Genomic DNA, 21,897 nt, shown 5'->3' with positions numbered 1-21,897 from the left:
GGAGGGGGGCATGTCTTCCTGCCTGAACCCCGTCTCTGGCTAGGACCAGCGAGCCCCAGGCACAAGCAGAGCCCTGGGCCGCAGGGTGCAGAGCAGCCCCCCAGGTACCTCTCCTGCTGAGGGGAGAAGCTCCCACTGAGATGCAGCCTCCACAACCCGCCTGGGTGAGCCCGGCCAAGCGGGGGGTACTTTCCTGGCACAGAGGTCTCTCAGGGTCCGGGCAGACTCACTCCCTCTCTGAGGCCCCAGGTGCTGTGCTGATAAGATGGGCGTGGGAGGTGAGGCCGGGCATCGCGGTGGCCCAGGGAGCAGAGAACCCAGCTCCATGGCCTTATCCTGCCTGTTACACGTCTGAATGGGGAGAACATCCCCCTGGACTTGGGCTCCTGGGGGCAGGGAGGGGTTGGGTCCACTCTTGTGCCCACCCTGTGCAACAGTCCATCCCAGAATGGGCGTCTGCAAGCAACTGTTAATCGAGCCGTTTGAAGTCAAATGCCATCTCTTTGCTCAGATCCAGGCGCTAACCATCCCTGCCTGCCTCCGGCAGCCTGGCCTCACCCAGGAACTCACTTCCTTCCCTGGGGGTGGTACCAGCGACAGCATCCTCAGTTTCACCCGATACCCCAGACGTCTCATGGCCAGACTGTGAGCTCTGAGGGCAGAGCTTGCTCACTCCTCTAACCCAGCTCGGAGCACACTCCGGTGACAAATAAAAATGGCACGCAATAGGATATATTGGAGAATATGAGGAAGCGATTTGGTGTAAATCTAATTCGGCCTGACCTTGTCTTTCCAAAAGGGCCTGACCGTGGCTGTTGAGTACGCATTGTATATCTGCTTTAGACATTCCCTATGGCAAGAACAAAGGCCCTTGAGATAAAGGTGCAACTTCCCTCCCCCTCCCAACGTTGTCATTCCCTTAAGGATTAAGCATCTTTCCTTAGGCTAGAAGCTGATTGCTGCGCTCACCTACAATAGACTTGCCTCCTGCTGTGCCCGCCGAGATAGCGGACCGACTACCTGCTGTGTCCATCAAGTGCCGTGCCAACAGGGCAATCTTGTGACTATTGTGGGAGGGACATTTCAATCATAGGTGAAACGTCCTGTATGGGGGTATATAACCACTCTGCACCCCACTTCTTCGGTGCCCTTTCTTCCTTCGGGCAGAAAGGCCCCGGGCCATGGTCCTGAGATTTCAGCTCAGAATAAACTTACCCAAATTTTCATTTATAGATTGGTTACGGATTATTTTCGTTGACACCGGGGCTCAGAGGCTCCCCAGGTGCCCGGGGAGGGAAGAAAGTGGGGTGGATGCTGGACGATGAAGGCGCTGGAAGTCCCAGTTCTGCCCTCCGGGAGCCAACGGTCTGCAGGGCTTCCAGTGGGGCGGGTGGGCTGGACTCACCACGCAGACCCCTGAGTTTTCTGCCTTTTCCTCCAGGGTGGGGGTTGGGTGTGGGGGCGCCCGAGCTCCTCCCTCCCGTGCACCCATTCTCACAGCCTCTAACACAGGGGGCTGTCCTGGGATGCCCAACCCCCTCTGGAGAGCTCGGGCAGGACAGCAGAAGTGGGGTGGCGGCCGTGGGGTCACAGTGCCCAGGGTGATTCTCGGTTCTCTGCGAGCTGGTTTTTTCCACTGCCTCCTCTGTGGCCGCCTCTCCTCCGACAGTAACTTAATTAGCTCGCTGTTTTCCAAACAGGCAGCCGTGACTCAGCACTTTCGTGCACGGTCTAAATTTGTCGCTCACCCCCCAGGTGTCTTTTAGCCCAGTCCTTCGGGAAATTAGATCATGGGGTTAGAACGGGATTAGAGAGAGGTTTCCAGCAGCTTCTGGCTTCCTGGTATGACAAGGTTGGGTCCCTGTCACACAGACCTTTCTCCTGCCCGGCTGGCTCCCCACTGGGGCCGGGTCTCAGACGGCCGAGATTCCTCCCTCCCCTGGGGGGCCCTCCATCCCCAGTAGTTGTTGGGAGTTAAACAACAAGGTCATCATCCAATATCGATCCATCGCAGGCCTCGGACTGAAAAGCCCTGCGGAGCCATGCTTGTTATCTGGGTTTCAGGGCGGCCATGGGCTCAGTCCTCATCAGGGCTTCACCCAAGGGCAGCCAGGGGTCAGAGGCCAGGAGCGCCTGCCCTCCCTGCCCCTCGGCCTCTGTCCCTCCTCTTACCCCATCCATCTCTCTGTCAGTTCCTCCCCCCCCACCCCTCCCCCTTTTCCTTCCTTCTCTGATTCCTCCCTCTGTGCCAGGCCTAGGCTGGGGGCTGGAGGACCCCGTGGGGAAGGGGTTGGAAGTGGCCCCCGCCCTTGGGGACCTTAGCAGGAGGCCAGGTTGGAGACCAGCTGCCCCAGGATGTGCTGTGACATGGAGGTGGAAGGCTGCATGGGGAGCTGCCCCCACACCCGCTGGGTCCACCCACCCACCCACCCACCACCCCGAGGGGCACTCAGCAGTGAACAGACTCCCCCGGGGCCCCTCATGCTGTTCATTTATGGTGATGTGGCCCGAGGCTTGTTAAGATGAGGAAGGAGACCCCACACCCAGACCCAACTCCCGTGACCCCTGCTCCCTTTCCACCTGTAGGAAGTGGGGGTGGCTCCGGCAGGAGGGAAAGCCCAGGCTTCCTTTCTTCAGGGAGCAGCTGCAGGCAGGTGTCTGAGCTGGGGCATCGCTGGGTCTCTGGACAGAGCCAGGCTCTCCTCCCACCGGCCCCCTCCTCCAAGGTCCAGCTCCCTCTGCAGCCTCCCCCAGACCCCAGTGGACAATATCAGCCTGCATGAACTTCCTGTGGCTGCTGGAACAATTTACACAAACTTTGTGGCTTAAAATAAGACAGATTTAGGGGCCGGCCCGGTGGTGCAGTGGTTAAGTTTGCACGTTCTGCTTCTTGGCGGCCTGGGGTTTGCTGGTTCGGATCCCGGGTGCGGACATGGCACCGCTTGGCAAAAGCCATGCTGTGGCAGGCGTCCCACGTATAAAGTAGAGGAAGATGGGCACGGATGTTAGCTCAGGGCCAGTCTTCCTCAGCAAAGAGAGGAGGATTGGCAGTAGTTAGCTCAGGGATAATCTTCCTCAAAAAAAAAAAAAACAGATTTGTATGTCCTAAAATCAAGGTGTCAGCTGGGCTGCGCTGGTCCTGGAAACTCCACAGAAGAACCTGCTTCTGGGCCTTCCCCAGTGCCGGAGGTGCCCACATTCCTTGGCTCGCGGCCCTTCCTTCCAGCTCCAGGGGCAGCAAGGTCTTCTCCTCCAACCTCTGCTTCCATCCACACATCTTCTCTCTGACTCTGAGCCTCCTGCTCCTTCTCATAAGGAGCCTTGTGATGACATGGGGCCCCTGCATCATCCAGGATCCTCTCCCGCCTCAGGATCCTTATCTTAGTCCCACCTGCAAAGTCCCCTTTGACTCGTAAGGTCACAGAGTCCCAGGTTCTGGCTGTTATTCTGTCAACCACAGAGCCTCGTCTGTGTGTGACCCAGCCTGACCTCTGGCCCTCCGGCTTCAGCTCCACCTGAGAACAGCACCTCTGGGCCCTGAATAACCCACGTGGCCGAGGCTTGAGGGGGCCCGATCCTCGTTAAGTCCTGAGGCCGGGGGCCGACCGCCGCCATCAGATAAGCTGGAGGCACCATGCTCTTGTTCTGGCTGCAAACGTAACGATGGATGTAGAATAAACAAGATGTGAACATGGATGATTGCTCCCAGCTCCTCCACCATCATTAAGCAACTAGATGATGCAGCCAGGTCCTCCGAGACAGGCTCCCCCTGTCAGCGTCGGCCCGGGGAAGCCACCACGGAGGCACGAGTCCAGTGTGAGAGACGAGCAGAGGCCGTTGCTGCCCCTGATCGGGGGTCTCTGGGCCCCATTAGGCCGTTCCTGTTTGATTTTTGGTGGCAGCTTCCAGCTGGGGTCTTGCGCTAGGGCCCTGACTTGTCACCGTCCAGGCCTGGACTCCGGCCCCACCACCCCATCCCTCCACTTTTGGGGTTTGCTTTCCTGAGAAACAAAAGTGGGAGCGCAGCCGCTTGTGCTGTGTGTTGCTAGGGCCCCGCGGCAGCGCCCGCCGCCTCCTGGCGCGTCCAGGCCGAGGGAAGACCCTTGCTCTGGCTCTGGCCTCACCTTCTCCGGCCTGAATTTCAGAAGCCACTTACTTTCCATTTGCTGGGAGGAAACCCAAGTGGCGCTCTCCGGCTGCCTGTGTCACGGTCCACCTCCCCAGGCCTGGACTTAAAAACTCTGGTGTGGCCTGTCCCCTGCCCAGCGCCCTCAGTGGCTGCCCACTGCCCGCCGATGGGGTCCGGATGCTTCGCGGCTGGGCGTCCTCGCATGCCGACTGAAGCAGTTCAGCACGATCACCTGAAAATGGGCAAGTAGTAGCACCCGGCCGGCAGGGCGGCGAGCACGGAAACCACCCGGCGCGTCACGCCCTGCCGACAGCCGCAGCGTCCATCCGGGGCTGGCTGTGTCCTCGAGAAGGCCTGCTCCCTCTCTGGGGGACCATGGTCACCCTTTACCCGCTGTGTGGGTGTAGAGCTGGTCCCAGTCTCCCAGCCGGCCTCTCCTTTAGGGTGAAGGAATGAGGAGAGGGTGACCCGCCAAGGCCGTGCTGGCAGGTGTCGCAGCCCACATTGCCGCCAGAGTGAAGATGAAATGTGATAACGACATAAAGATGATGCGGCCGGGCTCTGCTGGGTGGGGCACTGTGCTGGGCGGTGCATCTAACCCTCACAGCCCCGCCAACCCAGGGGAGGTACTCCACTGTGGTAATGAAGACTTGAGCTCAGAGAGGTTGAGTTACCTGCCTGAGATTACCCAGCAGTGTACCCTAGGCTCTCTGATGCCAAAGCCAGTGTTTCCCCAGTGTGGCCCAAGAAGGGCTCAGATATGTACACATATATATATATATTTTTTTTTTAATTTTTAAATATTTATTTCTTTATATTTATTTATTTATTTTGAGGAAGATTAGCCCTGAGCTAACATCTGCCTCCAATCCTCCTCTTTTTGCTGAGGAAGACTGGCCACGAACTAACATCCACGCCCATTTTCCTCTGCTTTATATGTAGGACGCCTACCACAGCATGGCTTGCCAAGCGGTGCCATGTCCGCACCCGGGATCCGAACCAGTGAACCTTGGGCCAACAAAGTGGAACGTGTGCACTTAATTGCTGTGCCACTGGGCCGGCCCCAATCAGAGATCTATGTTTGTTATTTCATCAACCATGGCAAGCATTGGGTCCCTCCATCCTCCATTTCCTGCTTCCCCAGGATGCAGGAAACTACACCTCCCAGCCTCCCTCGCACGCAGGTTGGGGTCACAGGACCGACTGAGGCCAATGAAACGTGGAGGCAGCCATGAAGCCTGCGTGGCACTGGCTCTCACATCCCCCCGTCTCCTTCTGCAAGACCCTGGAGGCTCATGGGTGGAGACGCCTGGATCCCTGCTCACCGCATGGAAGAAAGGAGACGAGGAAACCTGGGGCGTGCGTTGTGCCATTTGTTACAGAGTGTCAGAAAAATACAGCCCACCCGTCACACCCAGGGGTACTGTGGCTTCATGCGAGGGGTCTGTTCTAAATCTGCCAATAGCAGCACAGGCGGCCCCTGGAAATGGCCGGCCTTCGGAAGGCTGTGGCTGCGACGGGGAGGCCAGCACCAGGCCCTGCTGCTTCTCCAAGAGCCGTGAAGCTGCCGTCCTCCACCTCGGCAGGCGCCCTTTAGAAACCCTGGTCTCCCCTTCCGGGGCTCCGTCCTGGGTCCCCTGGCCGCCCGGGGGCATCTGGGCCAACTTCTCTCTCCATTTAAAAGTCAATCACTTCACACCCAGGAAGGGAGACGCAGGCTCCCCTGCAGCCGCCTCCCTGATTTATGAAGTCAGCGGACTCCGTGGAGCTCGCCGCGTGGCCCTGTTTTATGCTGCCCTTTATATGCACAATCCATTTTACGACTTGTTTAAGAAAGCGACGGAGACTGCAATCTTCTGCCCCCGCCCAGCCCACGCCGGCAGTCCGCAAGCCCCGCATCTCCCCTCCATACGACCAGATTCTGCTGACTTTGAGACGGAGGCTCAAGGTCACCCTGGGGGCTGCGCTCTGACCGCGGGCTGCCAGGCGGGCCATCCAGAGCCGGAGAGATTTCTCGGTCATGCTGCTGCTGCGTCTAAAAATGACCTGGCGCAGTGTGCAAACAGATGGTCCCGGGGTGGGGCCGGTGATCTTGGAGGAGCAGTGTGGGGAAATCACCCCAACCCAGCCGGCGTCTGCTCCCAGGAGAGTCTCGGCCTGCGGGTTGCCCCTTAATAAAACTCAGTGGGCAGAGGCTGCTGGGAGAATCAGATTTACACACCACGGGAGCTGGGAGGGAGGCGGAGGTCACTCGATCCGGCCTCTCCCTTCATACAGTGGCACATGTCCTCAGCACCCCGCCGGTCATCTCCTCCTCTTTGCTTGCATATCCCCAGTGCCAGGAAGCTCACCACTGTGGGAAGGCTCTTCCTTGCATCAGCTGACGCCCCCTCCCTGTACCTGCCCCCTTGGTGGCTCTACCTCTGAAGGCTTGAAGGAGTCCAGCCCTTCCTCACCCCAGAGTTAGGCCACAGCGGAGACCAAACAGGGGGCCAGCCCAGCTCCTCCCCAGAGCCACCTGGCCTGGCACGCCATTGCTCTCAGCTGCCGCCTTAAATTCTGTGCCCTTGGTGCCCCACTCACCTCCCCCTCGTCCTAGCCCTGTGCCTCGGTTCCCTTCCTCACACCTGATGTGGACCGCTTCCCCTCTCTGAACGCATCCCCGATCCCGCGGTGAGGGCCCTGAGCTCACAGACTGCTGTGGGAAGACAGTTATGGCCGGGATCCACCAGCGCATCAAGGCAGCCGTGGAAGAACTGGGCCTGTTGGCCATTCACGAGGCCCCAAGCCCTCTTGTTGCTGTGTGGATGTCTGGGTCCATGGGTCTCTGTGTCCCCCGTGGCTCTGGGCCCGGCTCTGAGACAGCAGGCGCCCAGTGAACGGAGCCCCAGCACAGTCGAATGGAGGGGCCTTAGGTCTTTTGAGCAACACGGTCTGGCTGCTCAGAAGGGGAAAAGAGGGTGAGCGGGCCATGGCCTCGCCCAGGCTCAGCAAGCCCGTCGGAGGCAGGGTGACCCCTGACCACAGCCGCGGCTCCCTGGCATGCCCGCCCCTCACCTCTCTTGGGGTGGGTCGCCCAGGAGTCTCATGCAGAGATTCTCCCAGGCACCCCAGGGCAGGCCGCGTCAACATCCATTTCCCCGGGCCCCCAGACCCAGTGGCCGCGCCGCCCTGACCTGCTTGCAGGGAAAATTCTAGGTCCCTGAGGCATTTGCCTGGCTTGTTTGTTACTGGATGGCTTTCATATCTGTACAACCACTCCGCCCGGCTTTTCCCACAGGGTGCGCCCCTGTCTCGGGCAGGCAGGAGCCTTTGCGGCTCAGCTTAAATGAGCTGTGTGTTCGAGGATGGCCCCAGGCATGCGACAGACCCCATGCCACAGGAGCTGATTTGGGGAAACTTTACAATGACAGGGAAAGCACAATTTCTATGAGGAGTCCACCCCACTGGCGTGAGCCATTGGTCTCGAGGCGCCTTGATGAGATGCGAGGCCGGCCAGGCTCAGGCTGCTGAGGTCACAGCTGGGGCTTTTCCAGGGTCAGGGACCTAGTCTGGGGTGCGGGGCGGGGGGGGGTGGGGGCGACACACATGAGGGGCTCATGCGAAGTAACTGGAAATACGACTTCATCCATCCACGGTGATCTGTTGGAGGCCTACAGTGTGCCGGCCACGTGTGAGGCCCGGGGACCCACGATGAGGCGGTCAGAGGGGCCTTTGTCCTCCAGCAGCTCCTGAGATAAGGAGGGGAGCTAGGGGTGGACGCCAGCCAACACTGCCCGAAAGCCTGCGCCACAGCGCAGGGCAAACCTGCGTGGAGGAAGACAATTTATGCATAATGTGCTCAAAACAACTGGTTGCATCTAATCCAATGATGTTTCTGTAACTCGCTGCTAATTTGCTTTCCGGATCAACCCTGTACATATTTTCAAGCTGGGATCTATTTTCTGATTCTCTGTATCTGTGCACATTGCTTCAATCCTTCATTTCATTCGGCTGCTCTGAATAATTCACGCACACCAAATTGCTTCTTCCTCCTCTGCCGAGACGGCCGTGGGGGGGCGGGAAGCGGCTTCGCTGGCAGGAGGGCTGGTGGGCAGAGAGCGGAGAGGGGCCCTGGCTGCCTCTCGTCCCTGAGCAGGGGCCGGGGCAATTTCAAACTAAAGCGGAAGCACAGAGGGGTGACAGGCCTGGGCATCCCGGGACTTGGGGCTTCCTGGGCCCTTCTCTTCCTTTCTGCGCCAGGACCCAACTGTCACTCTGGGAAGCAGGCGGGAGGCCCTTGGAGATGCCACCCGCATATCACAAGCCTCACAGCAGGCCTTCCCCAGGAAGCTGAGGCCAGACCAGGCCGAGTCCTGCTCCCAGGACAGACGGACACTCGTGAACGGGCTGCTTCTATCGATTCAAGCTGATCTGCAGGTGGAGAAGAAATCAGCCAGGTGAACACCTGGGGCCAGTGTGCCAGGCGGAGAGAACAGTCAGCGAGGGCATGAGGCTTCAGCCGTGTGGTGTTGGAGACGAGCACCAGAGGGTTCTTTGCAATTTCCTCCTGAACGCGTGGCCTCATGGCTCCTTGACAGGGTCGTTGCTCCAGTCATTGCCCCGTGGTCTATGAGCCTGGTCCGTGAGCATGACAAGGCGGTCAGCACTGCCAGCGTGCCTCCGAGGCTTGCTGGGGGTTACCTGACTGCCCCCAGCCTGAGTAGCAGGATTGCTGAGGTGACCAAATGAGGTAATGCGCTCAAGGGGCTCAGTCTGGAGCCACCACCACTGTGTCCAGTACTCGGGCATGCTGAGGAGCAGCTAGCTGGGCCCGCTGATGCACAGTGGCCACATCCCACGGCCCCTGCCATGCCCACTCCGAGGCGTCTGGCCCCAGCCTGTGTCTGGCCTCCCTGCCTTGGTGCGTTCCCAAGGCTGGCTTGGGTGTTCCTCAAGGTGATCCAAGTGTGGGTCCCATTCAACCCCCCTTCTACGGCTGTGGAACCCACGCGCCTCCAGGTCGGTTGAGGGGCCTCCGTCACACAGCCGCCGGGCTGGAGCAGGGATCTGTACACTAACTCCCAACGTCTACACCTCCTTCACTGTCCGCAGAGGCTCTCTGGGTGTCACACTCGTGTGTGTGCCTTTTGGCTTCCTTTGTGAAAAATGGCCCCGCAGAAGCCCACCCAGGGCGGAGAGCCAGAGCAGGGGAAGGTAGGAACAGACGTTCGGTACCCAGAAAACCGCCTTTCCGGTTACTTTAAGTCTGTATTGATAGAATCATTAATGGCTCCAGAGGCTGCCTACGTTTTTTTGCTATTTTATTGCATTTTTGTGGGTGAAATTAGCTGCTGGTTTTGTATCTGGGAATTGGGACTCGCGAGCACCGTCTGGAACTGTCTGTCTCCGTCTCCTTTGCTGGACTGGGGGCCCCTTGGGGGCAGGGGTGTCATCTTTGGACCCTCGGCACAGAGCTGGGCGCGCGTTAAACATTTGCAGAACTGATCTTTGAGGACCCCTGCCTGGGGCAGCTTTCAGACCAGCCCTCGCAGGACAAGAGCAGACGGACAGCCTTGTGGGAGACAGGACCTGAGGAAACTCTCGGTCAGTCATCTCCGAAGCTCCGAGATGCGTAGCTCAGGCCTGGAGCCGCCGAGCGGCCGTACGACCTTAATTGAATGGCTCCTTTCCCGACCCTTCCCGCGTGAGCATCGGCGGCTCCTCGGAACAGCCTGATGCAGCCGCTGTTTTCTTCTTTATTACGGCCTGCCACAGCCAATTTAACCGGGACCATGCGTGCCGGCCGAAGCGAGACAGGCGGCCGGGAGCGGATGGGAGAGCCTGTCCAGCTAATTAGAGGAGGCAGCGGCAGGGGCAAGGAGCCGGGAGGGAAGGCCAGGGTCGCAACGCCGGCGGCCAGGTGGGCACCTTTTGCAGTCTGTTGCCTTGGGGACAGCCGAGGGGTCTGTCCTGGGGTTGCTGGCAAAGGACATGCTTTTCAGGAGGCCTGTGTGAGCCATTGATGTCCTTGAAGCGAGGAGCTGTTGGAGAGAGACAGAAAGGAGGGGAATCCTCCAGGAATAATACAGGAATTCAATAAGCAAAAACGAAACAATGAAGCGCGTGCAGCAACAACATCCTTCTTGGAGGCGTATTCTCGAGCGGGCAGCGGCAAGGAAAAGATCAATAAGGAAATTACTGTTTCTTTCCACAGAGCCAGCTGCTGGGGACTTTTTTGTTGCCACAGTCCTCCTTCCTGCCTGACTCAGGAAGAAAAGGGGTCTCTGGGGTTGCGGGGGGAGCCGGGGTCCTTCCCGGCAATTCTGGAAACTCTGGCCAATTAGAAGATGGTTGCGGGACATCCACCAGTTTATCCAAACTGGGCTCTTCATTCAGCAGGAGCTGGAGGCTGGCTGTGGGGGGCGTGGCTCCCGTCCCAGCTCCATCACTAACCAGCTCTGCTAACTTGTTCAGGTGTTAACCAGTCTATCTGGACCTCACTGTCCTTACCTGCTAAGGCGGTACCTTTGAGTCGGAGCAGAGGGCTGCGGACCATCTGCGGGGACCCAGGTTTCCACAGGCAGGATCGGGAGGCTTGAGAGGCCCAGAGGGTCCTTCGGGCCAGAACCCCTGAAATCGCTGGCGTGATGCCTGGTGCTCCCACCAGCCCCGGCAGTGCTCCCTGAGAATGGGGAACTTCTACCAGCATCAGATGGCCCCGTGCCAGGAGAGGAAACTGAGGCCCCGGGTCGGGTGTGTGCAGTGGAGGCAGGGTTGGAGCCCAGGGCTGATGACTTCCTACCTGAACTGGGCCCCGCCCTCCGGTGCTGGCACAGGGCTGGGGCCGGGCCGGGCTGCCTGGAGGGCCGGGGCAGGTGGGAGGAGGTCTCCCCGGAAGCAGTGGGGGGGGACTTGCAGCTCCGTTCACCTCGAAGGAGCAGGGAGGTGAGCCTCCAAGGCCTGTGTCCTAACCTGCAGCCGCTCTGCGTCTGATCACGTGCTTGGAATTAGCTAGTGCGTGTACATGTGTGTGTGTGTGTGTGTGTATGTGTGTGCATGTGCGCACGTGTGTGCTGTTACACTGTGCTCACGTGCATGTGTATGCACTGGCAGGGGCAGCAGGATGGAGGGCACACAGAGGAGAGGTCCTGCTCCCCCGCCTGCCGGCCCCCCCAGCGAGGGTGGAGCAGAAACAGATGCCAGCCTTGGCCTTTCTTGGCCAGGGCCTTGCCTCCCTCGGCACCCGGCTCAGCGCCTGGCAGCAGTGACTCACCAGCACCCAGGGCTGCAGGACCGGCCCAGCTCCTTGCCCGGCACACCCTTCTGGCACCTTCCGCTGCCTGCTGTGTGATGAATAAGTGTCCAGTGACTCACCAGCTGGAGGACCGGCCGTGTGTGCCAAGCGGCCAGCGGAGGGCGGGGCGCGCAGTTCAGGGCCAGCCTGCCAGTGATCAGCGGTTCTGGCGGCTTCATCTCCCGCATCGGCTTCTGTGAAATGGAGACAGCAGAGCTCCGCAGAGGGCAGGGATCTCCCCGAAAATCCCTGTGAGGTCAGGACTTAGCTCTGCTTTAGAGTCCTGGCAGTGTCTGGATGTGGGCACTTTATTTAGAACAACACAGAACCGCTTCACAGCGACACATTATCCCGAAACCACTTTAATCTTTGCTGATCCGACAGAATCGGTGAAGGCACAAAATCCCACTCAGGTTTAGCAATTATCCCCGGGCGAGACCTCGCCACCGTGGGGTTCGGCGTCATTGTACACAGGCCTTTCAAGAGCGCTGTGAAAAGCAGTGGACTAGGTGTCCACATCAGAGAGGCCACGAACATTCACCCAGCGCAAAATTGATGTAAGTGGGCCCTTGGACTGGCATTTCCAGGGACAGCGTCAAACACAGACACTGAGAGAAGAGCCCAGAAACAGATCCAAGTACCGGGGACGCTTGGCAGAGGTTTCAGGGGGGAAGCTGGGCCGTTTAATAACTAGTGTGGGGCCGCCGGGCAGGCTTTGGGAAAAGGATGGACGTGGACCCACTTCACATGACATAAACCTGGAGGCACTGACGGCCTCCACATACCAGCGCCGAGGAAAACGGGCAAATTCCTTATGAGTGTCCTGACTGCGACTCAAAAGCATTAGGAGAATGATTGACATTTGACTACAGTTAAACAAACCCACTGTCACCAAAATCAAGAAAAGAACGACAAACCACACAATGTTTGAAACCTGCAGAATCACAGACAGAGGCTGATTCCCGCCCATGGGAGAGCTCCTAGCGTGTGCGTGGAGGGAAACACCAACCAGCGAGGAGGGAAAAGTGGGCAAACGCTGGGAACTGGAAGTTCACAGACAGAGATTGCCGACGGCCTCGAGACAAATGAAAGGATGCCGGCTTCTCTTAACAGAGAAATAAAAATGCAAACTGCTGGGGACACCACATCTGACTTACGTGACTGGAAATCTCCCAAAGATTTTCCCAACGCTCCGTGGGGTCCAGCAATCTGCTCCGTTGCTGGGAGGGAGGAATCCGGGCCAGCCTTTGAGGAAGGGAATTCAACAGCATCGGGCAAAATACCACAAGCGTTTGCCCTCAGATACTTTATTCCAAAGACACACGTCATGTGCAAAGACACAATGTGATTTTGCACAAGGTTATTCACTGAGGGAGGTTTTTTAAGAGCAGAGTATTAGACACAACTCAAATACCCACCCCGGGGGCGCTGGTTGCAAACACTAAGCCCAATGCACAATGGTATACTACACAGCCATGAAAAGGGACAAGGCAGAGTTCCATGCTCCTCAAGTTACCTGTAGGAAACATGGTTCCAGGAAAACAGCCAGATGCAGAGTAATATACAACTGGGGGCTTTTTGTATAAGAAGAGTGCGGTGTGGGCTCCAATTGATGCTTCTCTTTACTGTTGACTTCAAAGGACTCTATTTCTCATTCTCATAGCCTGTGAAAATAATCTCTAACAATGGATTTATTAAAACAAAATCTTGGTACAGGGGACCTTTTAAAAATCCATTCACTCACAGGAAACCAAATGGACATTGTTCCCACGAGAACTTCTCAGTACCACACATCTGGGCCACCAAGGAAAGGACATCTTATCTGATGGTGAGCAGATCAGCCCCTGCTCCTCCACAACCTGACGACACATGGCATTGGATGGACCATCTGGCTTCTGAGTTCCCTGGGTCATGGGGCAGCCCGCCTCCGTCACGTCCAGGAATTCAACCTCGCTTTTCACAGCCCAGCCGTCCCCAGGGCCACTTCCTCCTGAATGTGTGTCTTTCTGGGCCATGCCTATGCAGGTGGTCAAACAAGGCTCCCACCTGGATCCCCCGCCCGCCCGATCCCCGCTCCAGCCTCTAAGAGCTGCCTCTGGGGGTTCATTTCCCCACGATGAACAACTCACTGTCCAGAATCCCAGCTCAGCCTGCGCCCAATGGTTCACCCACCTTCTCCAGCGACACGTGAGGGCCCCACCCACTTCAGATGCGTCTCTGTGTCAGGTGGTGCCGTCCTGTGGACATAAACACTGCTTCACAGGTTGGAAGATCAGCGGTCCCAAGAGTTTCTCCATCTGAGCACAGGGAGCCTGGCGCCTCCTTACAGGTGGTGTGAGGCCGAGGGGACGCACGGGGGCAGGGATAGGTGCCAACATTGGCTTCCAAGTGTGGTCTGTGCTCAAGCTACCACTTGTCATCTTCGAATGGAATTAAGTGTCCTAATAAAAGACCAGCCTGACACCCATCTCGGTGTGTTCAGCTATCTGGAATAAGCACCGCCCCTCGTTTTGGGATCCCGTCTCCCGGACGGCCCTGGCACCTGCATGGCGACCCTGCGCTTCCCAAGAACCCAAGAGATAACGTGCCACGTGCAGCGGCTGCCTCCTTCCCGCCCACTGGGAAGAGCTGGGACGGGGAGAGGACCACCCCCCGCCTGCCTTCTGTGGATGCTACATGGCACCCTGACTCTGCAGGGGCTAGAGGAGGAGTTCACCTGCACCCGAGTGGGTCCCTGCCATGGGCTTCCTTCGAGAAGAGGCGTTCCAGGCCCAGCTGCTCACGGCACCCAGCGCCCCACGCTCAGGCCTCCAAGTTCCCCGAGAAACTGCCGGATTTTGACTCCAGGCCAAACTTTTAATAAAGAAAATTCATCCACAGATGTTCTGCCATCAGCCAATATATTCGCTTATTGGAATCCGGGAGCGTCAGTTGCAGGCGGGTTGTTTTATTTGGTCTCTGGATGAAACCATTTTTCTCACGTATTTAATATCCTGGAGGAATATTTTCCCCCAGCAAAGACTCCGTCTGGGACAGCAGGTCCATTCTGGACCCATCAGGGCGTTATTTTACTTTCTGGTGACTCAGGACGGGTATTTGTACATTCGTTTCTTCCTCTGTCATTAAGGGGAAATCATCGGAGCTCTAATGACAGAGCCGTTCCCGACCGAATGCGCCTGGACAGCTTTGTGTCACGTGGGGGCCGTCGGCGCCACACACACTGCATCCTTGGGCTCGGGGCTGTTAGCGAAGGGCGGCTCCTCTCGTGGGGGCGAGTTTGCACCCCGTGTCGCCCCAAGATGATTTGTCAACATAAAAGTATGAAAAGACCTCCCACTTCTAAAGTTGTCATTGTGAGCTCGTCCTGCCTCGGTGTGACAGTCGTCTTCTCAGGGAAGACTTCCGGCTAATGAGGCCCTGAGTAAAGGTTAGGGATTCCCACCCCTCCCGACGTCACGGCTCAGGGTGTCTCTGACTCCCGTGGCCCAAGAAAACCCAGGTGCTGGCAAAGACAAGAAAGCAAGACAGGAGTTTTTGGATTTTTTGTCATGGGCTTGGTAAATACCAAAACCCCCCAAATCCCAAAGAGTGTGTTGGGTGTAAGAGAATCATAGATGTTGGGAAGAAGGGGCAGACGGGAGAAGGGCGATGGAGGGAGGAGTTAGAAGAACTCAAGAAGAAGCAACTGTTTCTCCCAGGAGATGCGAAATGAGAAGCTTCTGGAAGGCAGGGACCTCTGAGCCGGGGCCTTGGGGCCTCTGGACAAGGTTGGGAGGAAGGAGGGTGGGGAGGGCACGGGGGAGGGCACCACGGGGCTCCAGAGTTCGGTGTGCCTGGAGGTGGAGACCTGGTTGGCAAGGTCGGAGTGGACAGTAGGCAGCGGGCAGAGGGGACGGGCCGAGGTGCACTGGGGTCAAGAGATGGCGTGCCAGGTTTGAGGCGGCACTGTCCCCCTGCAGTGGAGTCTAGGTGGTCACGATCCAGAAGCTGAGGGCCCACTCCGGGGGTAGAGATGTGGCCCCTGGGAGTGAGGAAGGGTCCTGGAGGAGCCAAGGGCTCCTAGGATGAATCAAGACCTGGTGGCCAACCGTCCCCAGAGCTGCTCCCGATGCCTCTTGGGTCTCCCTCCCTCCCCACTCTGAGGTTTAGGGCTCGTCCCGTTTTTTTTTATCCGGAGGAGCCGACCACGATCTGAGGAAATGCCCGTGCATCCTAATGATGGGGGAGAATTGGCCATGGGCATGGCCCTGACCAGAAGGAGGATGGGGAGGAGAACCAGGGGGTCTTTGCCCTATTTTTCATCCCATATTTTCCCAACTATTGGCCAGGGCCGGGTCACAAGGGCGCCCACTGTGACAAAGCTGAGCATAGTCCCCATGCCCCCAGCTCACCATTCCAGTGGCTCCAGCTTCCGGGTGGGCACAGGGACCAGTGTTGTCCGTTCTTGGACGTTCTCAGACTCACTCCACTGCCTTCCGAGCATTGCGAACATCAGCCACCCGCCATCTAAGGGGCCGCCCACAGCACTGCCTGGGTGCCAGCCCAGCTGCCTTTCCAGGACCAATGATGGAAACTCAGGAAGACTATTTTGGACACAAGTCAGCTCATTTGCTCACTGGTTTGAGCACAGCGCCAGCTGGGCTGGGCTCGTGGGGTCTGCCAGGCTTTTCCCAATGTCCACGTCACTGCCCTGCCACCCACACTGCCAACGGGAGCCAGCTGCCCCAAAGCAGAGGAAAGGGGAGGAGGTGGGCGGCTCCCATACGCCATCCGGTCCTTTTCTGCTAGGGCCGGATGGAAGGCGGTCTTGTGAAAGGAGAGTTACTGCGACGTCGTTTCTTCCCTGGCTGGCCTGAGACCCCAGGGTGCTCCAGAACAGCACGGGACACTGAGATGTGGCCTGTGTACAGAGACTTCAAGGCCTGCTTAGAGGCAGGGCCAGACTCGGTAGCGACGGCCGTGGTCTGTGCTGGCCTGGCTCCTCGGATGTGCGAGGGTCTCCGTCTCCAAGGCCTGGGGACCCAGACCCCAGAGAGGGCCGGCCGCTCACCTCCTGGACCCACCACAGCTCCTAGTGAGCGGCCCGGCCAGAGAGGGCCTGGCTTCACCTTCGCCGACTCTCCAGCAGGTCCTCCGCTGGTACCCCCCGCCATGCCTGGAGCTGGAGGCTGTGCCACACTCCTTCCGGCGGTGTCCTTGGAGGAGCCCGGCGGGTGGGGGTGGTGGTGTGGGGTGGATGCCCAGGGGTGCAGCCCTGGGATTCAGATTCGCCCCAGGCGGAAGGGAACTCCGAGCTGATTCTCCGGGTGACGACTTTTGGGGGGATGGGTGCCTGGAGACCCAAGGGGACTGTGTCCATCACGCGACCTTGCTTCCTCTCCTGAAAGGACCACTCACACCCTGGAACACATCTGCGAGGATTCAGAAGTCTCCATCATTTCTAAAACCCTCAGAAACGACAAGCGAAGCGAAAGCACCTCCTAACATTTTTATTGTTCCTTAGCTAACTGGATAGTACAAAGTTTCCCTCTTTTTTTGACTTAAAAAATGTACTTTCCACGCACTGCGGCCCTCAGGAACCCTCCCTTCCCGCTGGAAACTGAAGCTTCCCTAGGTTAGCCCTTCTCCACCGTGGCTACGTTATTCAGGGAATTTAACAAGAAGAGAAGAATTCCTTTGACTATTATCAACATGAACTCGATTATCTCTCTCTAAGGGTGAACACTGATTATTTTTTTTCTTTTTAAGAAACAAAAACCATCCACTTATTAATCCAAACTACGGCATTGCATTTACAACATCCATTGCATAAACTGAACACACAGAGCTACCACCTCAAGGGGACAACAGACAGATGCTGCACAAGATATCTACGGGGGACGCGGATTCGAACAACGTGGGTACTGCCACCGTCCGTTCCACACGCTCGGACCATCGCTTGGCAGGGACTAGACACGGGTCCACGGGCTGCTTGGAGTCTCAGCACGGTTAATCTAGGACACAACACACGGTCGAGAGACAGCAGCTGTGAGGGGATGCGAGTTAAACTAGCCTATGACGACCCCTCCGCACGCCGAGCGCGGCCGGGGGCTCTCGATGAGACGCGGCAATCACGTCCATCGGAGCGACCACATCTAAGGGAATGTCCATGCGATCCTAACAGTGGGTTGTTCTCGGGCGAGAGTTGGCCAACAGTCATTGCCTTCCTTCGTTGGTATATTATTTGACCAGAAAGGGGACCTGGGCGGGAGGCGGGAGGCGGGAGGCGGGAGGAGAACCAGGGAGCCCTGGGCTGCAGTTCCAGCTGCAAATACGGGGGTTTCTTCCCAAGAGTGTCACCCTCCGGCTTGAACTGGAGAAACACGGAGGGAACGCCATCCCGCGACGCCGGAATCCACATTGCTGATGATTTTTCAAAATTAGTATTGTTAGTCTCAGTAACATTATTTTGGCAGCTGTTTCACAGGAATTTCCACGTGGGGGAGGCCTCGGACCCTCGGCTTCCGGGCAGAGGCGACTACAACTCGTCGGACCGGATGACGTGGAAGAGGGTGACGTTGTAGAGGACCTGGTGGCCGTTGTTCCACGCGTACAGGGCGCGGTCCTTGGGGTTGTAGTCCAACATGGAGATGTGGGAGTACTTGTTCTGGAAGGGGATGTCGATGTACTCGTAGGTCGAGGCGTTGGTCTGGTAGGCGTAGTGGACCTTGGTGCCTCCCGAGTAGCCGTTGGTGACGTAGAGGGTCCCGCAGATGATGAAGGCTTCCCCTGCACTGCGCTTGGGGTAACTTGTGTTCCAGGTCTGCAGCACCTGCAAGGAGACGGGGTCCAGCTTGCTGATCACGATGTTGCCGGCGTTCTGGTTGGTGGCGTAGACGGCCCACAGCCCGTTCTCGTCCACCATGAGGTCGATGTCCGAGTGGCCGCCCCAGGCGTAGTGGTACATGTTGTTGTAACCGGCGTAGTCCAGGCTGCGCGTCTTGAGGATCGTCTCCGTCTTCAGGTCGAACCTGATGACGATGTGACTCTGGAACTTGTTGAAGTAGATAGAGCCATTGTAGACCACCTGCCCCGTGCCCGACCAGGGGTGCGGGAGGCGGTGTGACGTGAAATTGTCCGTGGTCATGAAGTCGATCATGGATTTGTACTCGCGGACGAAGCGGTTGTTGTGGTAGCCGTCCATGTACCAGACCTGCGGAGAGAGCAGACCTCGTCAGCCGGGGGTTCTGAAGGAGGCCGGGCGGGGGTCCTCCGGGGAGGTGTCCCTGCTCAGACTTGCAATTTAACTTACTCAGTACCCAGAGAAGGAGCTGAAGGCACCGGAGAGAATAATTAAGACTAAATGATGTTGCGTCCTTCCTCCAAACCCACAGGGCACTTTTCAAAGGGGGACAGGACTGTCTCCCCACCAGACAAACACGCGTCTGGTTTGGAGAAAGGCTAGGAAAGGACCCTCTGTGAACGAGTGTGGGAGCTGACAGGCCGGGGCACCCACGCTCTCCCTAGGGGCACAGCGGCAGCCGCCCTCTGCATTCTCCTAATTGGGTGGCAAGGAAACCACTATGGGCGCCCAAATCGAGCCCCCTGCCCAGGGTGCCCCCAGGCCGTGGGTCAGCGCGGGCACGTCAGTTGGTTCTCTCTCTGCTCTCTCCCCAGCCCAGGGCACACAGCAGGGGTTCACGCTTATCTGGGGGAGGCGAGAACCCCGTCAGCGTATGAAACCCCAAACCAGCAGGACGGTGTTGGAAAGTGAAGGGCCACCTGCCCCCCAGAGGAGGGTGGGCGCTCAGGGCAGTGGGTGGCTCTCGTCTGCAGTGCTGACCCACTATCAAGGTCACCAGGAAGGGAGACCTCCCACCTCCAGGGGGCGAGTACGGCCGACCTCTCTGTCCCACCAGGCGGTCACGGCGGCCGGGTTGAGTCACCCCACCTGGCAGGTGGAACGTACGCATTTGGCATTTGGGATGCAGTGGGTACTCACTCTTTGTCACGCCCCATCTGGGGAAAATGCCTCCCCCAGGAGAATGAGAGCTTCACAGAAGGACCAGAGGGTCAAAATCAACAACAAACCCGGCAGCGGCCCGAGGAAAGAGATTTCTGATTATTGCTTCCATGCCAGTTGACCTGAAAACCATCTAGACTTTGTACAAAACGCTTTGGTCATTTTCAACCACCACGGGAGCAAATTAGAAAGCAAGGCCGTTAGTGGGAGGAAGCCACCGGGCGAATGCCACTTGGGCGTCCGTCTGCAACGAGACAGCTGCTGGTCCATCAGAGCCCGGCGGGCTGCGGGAGCCCAAGGACATGCGAGCTTTCAGATGCGGCTTTACGCAAGCATTAAAAATTTAAAAAAATCATAACTTTGTTCCTGAGACGTCCATTCGGCGGCTCAGAGGCAGATGCGCCTTTTGTTTTCAACGAGTTTTTCTTTTTTTAAACTCCGTCTCATTTGAGGCTTTTATTACCCTTGGCCTCCCACAGGCCAGTCCCCAAGGATGTGGGTCACAGATCAGCACGGGGCGAGCGCAGAGCGTGAGGGGCGTGGGGGGTACACAGGCGATGTGGGGAACCTCCTCTGATCGTGTTGTGGAAAAGCACCTTCCCGCCTCTGCTTGGCTCTCTCCCGAGACGGGGAGCTCACTGCTTCGTTCAAGACGCAGCTCAAATGACATTCCTCCCTGGACCCTCTCCCGACCCACCTCTGAAGGAACTGCCACTTCCTATCTCAGCACAGAGAACACTCTTTGAAAGTGTGCAAATGTGTGCCTCTCGCACGAGTGGGCCTGTGCTAGTGGGGAGCCTATTTGAGGCTGTGACCCCTTCCTGTGGGCAGAACTGGGGGAAATCGGCATCAAGTCACTAAGAACGTTTAAACCACCTTTTCCTCCTGTAAACTGGCAAATTGGACCCAGGGCACAGCACTTGTGTAAAATGCCGTTTAGGGTGGGAGGAAAGCCAGCCCGAGGTGCAGTTTAATGACCGGCTCGTCACCTGCTGGCTTTAAGTCACCGATGAGAAGCCCTGCGCTGCAAAAGGGACGCATGCGTGGAGCCCCAGAGTCTGTTCACTCTGCTCTCCTCATCTGAAACGCCTTTCCCTCCCCTTCCTGTTCGAGTCCCAAGCTCACCTCCAGGATGCCGCCCCCGAGCTCTCCGGCCTCGCCCAGAACCACGGTACCGGAACTGCTGGAGGCCAGGACGAGTGGCTCCCAACCCGACTGCAGGTGAGGCCCCGGGAGCCTTCACAGCCCAGAGTTACGTCAGGTCTCGGGGATGGAGCCCAGCATTCATGCTGGTTAAAGCTTCCAGGCGATTCTCACACGCAGGCAAGGCTGGACCCTCTGGCTTGGGGCCTGAGCTGCTTACCATGGGCTTGACCACACTGGCCCCTGGGTGGAGGTTCTTGGCCTGGGCCCCTCACCGGAGGAGCTTAAAAAGCCATGTGTCTGGGTCCTAGTCCTGCCGTTCTTATTTAATTGGCTTGAATTACGGCCTCAGCACCAAGATTTTTTAAATCCGCTCACAGATTACAGGGCACCAGCCAAGATGAAAACCCCCACTCTAGTTACACGGCAAGTGTGCGGAGCCCTCCTCTCCCCGCGTCCCCACCAGGGGCCAGCTCGGGGCCCAGCCCAGACGAAAGAGGCAGTGAGTCCTCTTGTCCTCATCCCAGGTCCAAGGCCAGTGTGCCGGCAAGGCTGAGCTTCCGTGGAGCTGCCGAGGGGCTGCCGGCCCAGGGGCCTTCTGAGTCACTGGGGCTGAGTTTGCTCTTCCCTTGGGTTTGCTGAGCACCTGTCGTGTGTCTTCCCAAAGGGCTGCCACCATCACGGAGCCTGGGCTGCAGGGAAAGACGCTTCAAAGGGAGCCGCTGGCTGAACGGAGGAGGAGCTGGGAGGGAGGCGCCAGCCACTCCTGCCGGAGAACCCACTGGGAAGTGAGGGGTGACGGGGAGCACTGGGTCAGCAGCCGCAGCAGGGCTGTCCCCCGTTCCTCAGAGAAAAGACAGAGGGGCCCATGTCTACCGAGCACCTGCCGACCACCGACCACATCTCATAGTCCAGCGCCTTTCGGATAATTGGACCCTCAGGAAAAGGGACTCAGTGTGACCCTTATACAATAGCTGGATGGCTCTGACACAGTTTAGATGACACGGAGGACTTCTAAACACTAAGGTGAGCTCATTGCTGTCTGTAAAATGACAGTGTTTTGGTGATGATGACGCCCCCTCTGAACATGAGCTTCCGGGGTGGCGTGGGGCAGCTGGTCCCCTTTCTGATGTCTGATGTGAGCGGCCTGGGACTTCTAGGGCAGAAACAAGCCAACAAGAGGGAAGGTGTCGCTGGAGTCTAGAAGGATGGTCCACAGTCAGGGCGGGCTGTGCGTCTCAGAGTTGGGGGAGAGGGTCTCCTGGGGAGGGGCACAGTCTGGCAGGGCTGAGAGCCTGGAGTGAGGGCGGGAGCTTCCGGAGCTCCAGTTCCACCAGAAGCACGTGG

At 58.1% G+C, this 21,897-nt stretch overlaps 1 protein-coding gene and 1 long non-coding RNA gene across 3 annotated transcripts in view; both read right to left on the bottom strand.

Moving 5' to 3' along the window:
• Positions 1 to 9,415: 9,415 nt before the first annotated feature.
• Positions 9,416 to 14,453, bottom strand: LOC103551763 (uncharacterized). Its single transcript, XR_011533619.1, has 6 exons — positions 14,122 to 14,453; positions 13,578 to 13,642; positions 12,922 to 13,084; positions 12,563 to 12,650; positions 11,486 to 11,599; positions 9,416 to 10,152 (listed from the first exon to the last, which is right to left on the bottom strand). It is a non-coding gene; the product is annotated as an uncharacterized lncRNA (long non-coding RNA).
• A 2,426-nt stretch (positions 14,454 to 16,879) lies between these two features.
• OLFM1 (olfactomedin 1) overlaps positions 16,880 to 21,897 on the bottom strand; it is a 39,701-nt gene continuing 34,683 nt past the window's right edge. For both annotated transcript variants that reach the window (XM_008521377.2, XM_070596572.1), the window contains exon 6: positions 16,880 to 18,597. In XM_008521377.2, the coding sequence (XP_008519599.1) occupies positions 17,923 to 18,597 (675 nt within the window). In that variant the 3' untranslated portion in view covers positions 16,880 to 17,922. The remainder of the gene's footprint in view (positions 18,598 to 21,897) is intronic.

Source organism: Equus przewalskii, chromosome 26, assembly GCF_037783145.1.
Source record: "Equus przewalskii isolate Varuska chromosome 26, EquPr2, whole genome shotgun sequence".
NCBI lineage: Eukaryota > Metazoa > Chordata > Mammalia > Perissodactyla > Equidae > Equus > Equus przewalskii.
Note: the sequence above shows the minus strand (reverse complement) of the source record. Positions and strands in the feature narration are given on the sequence as shown.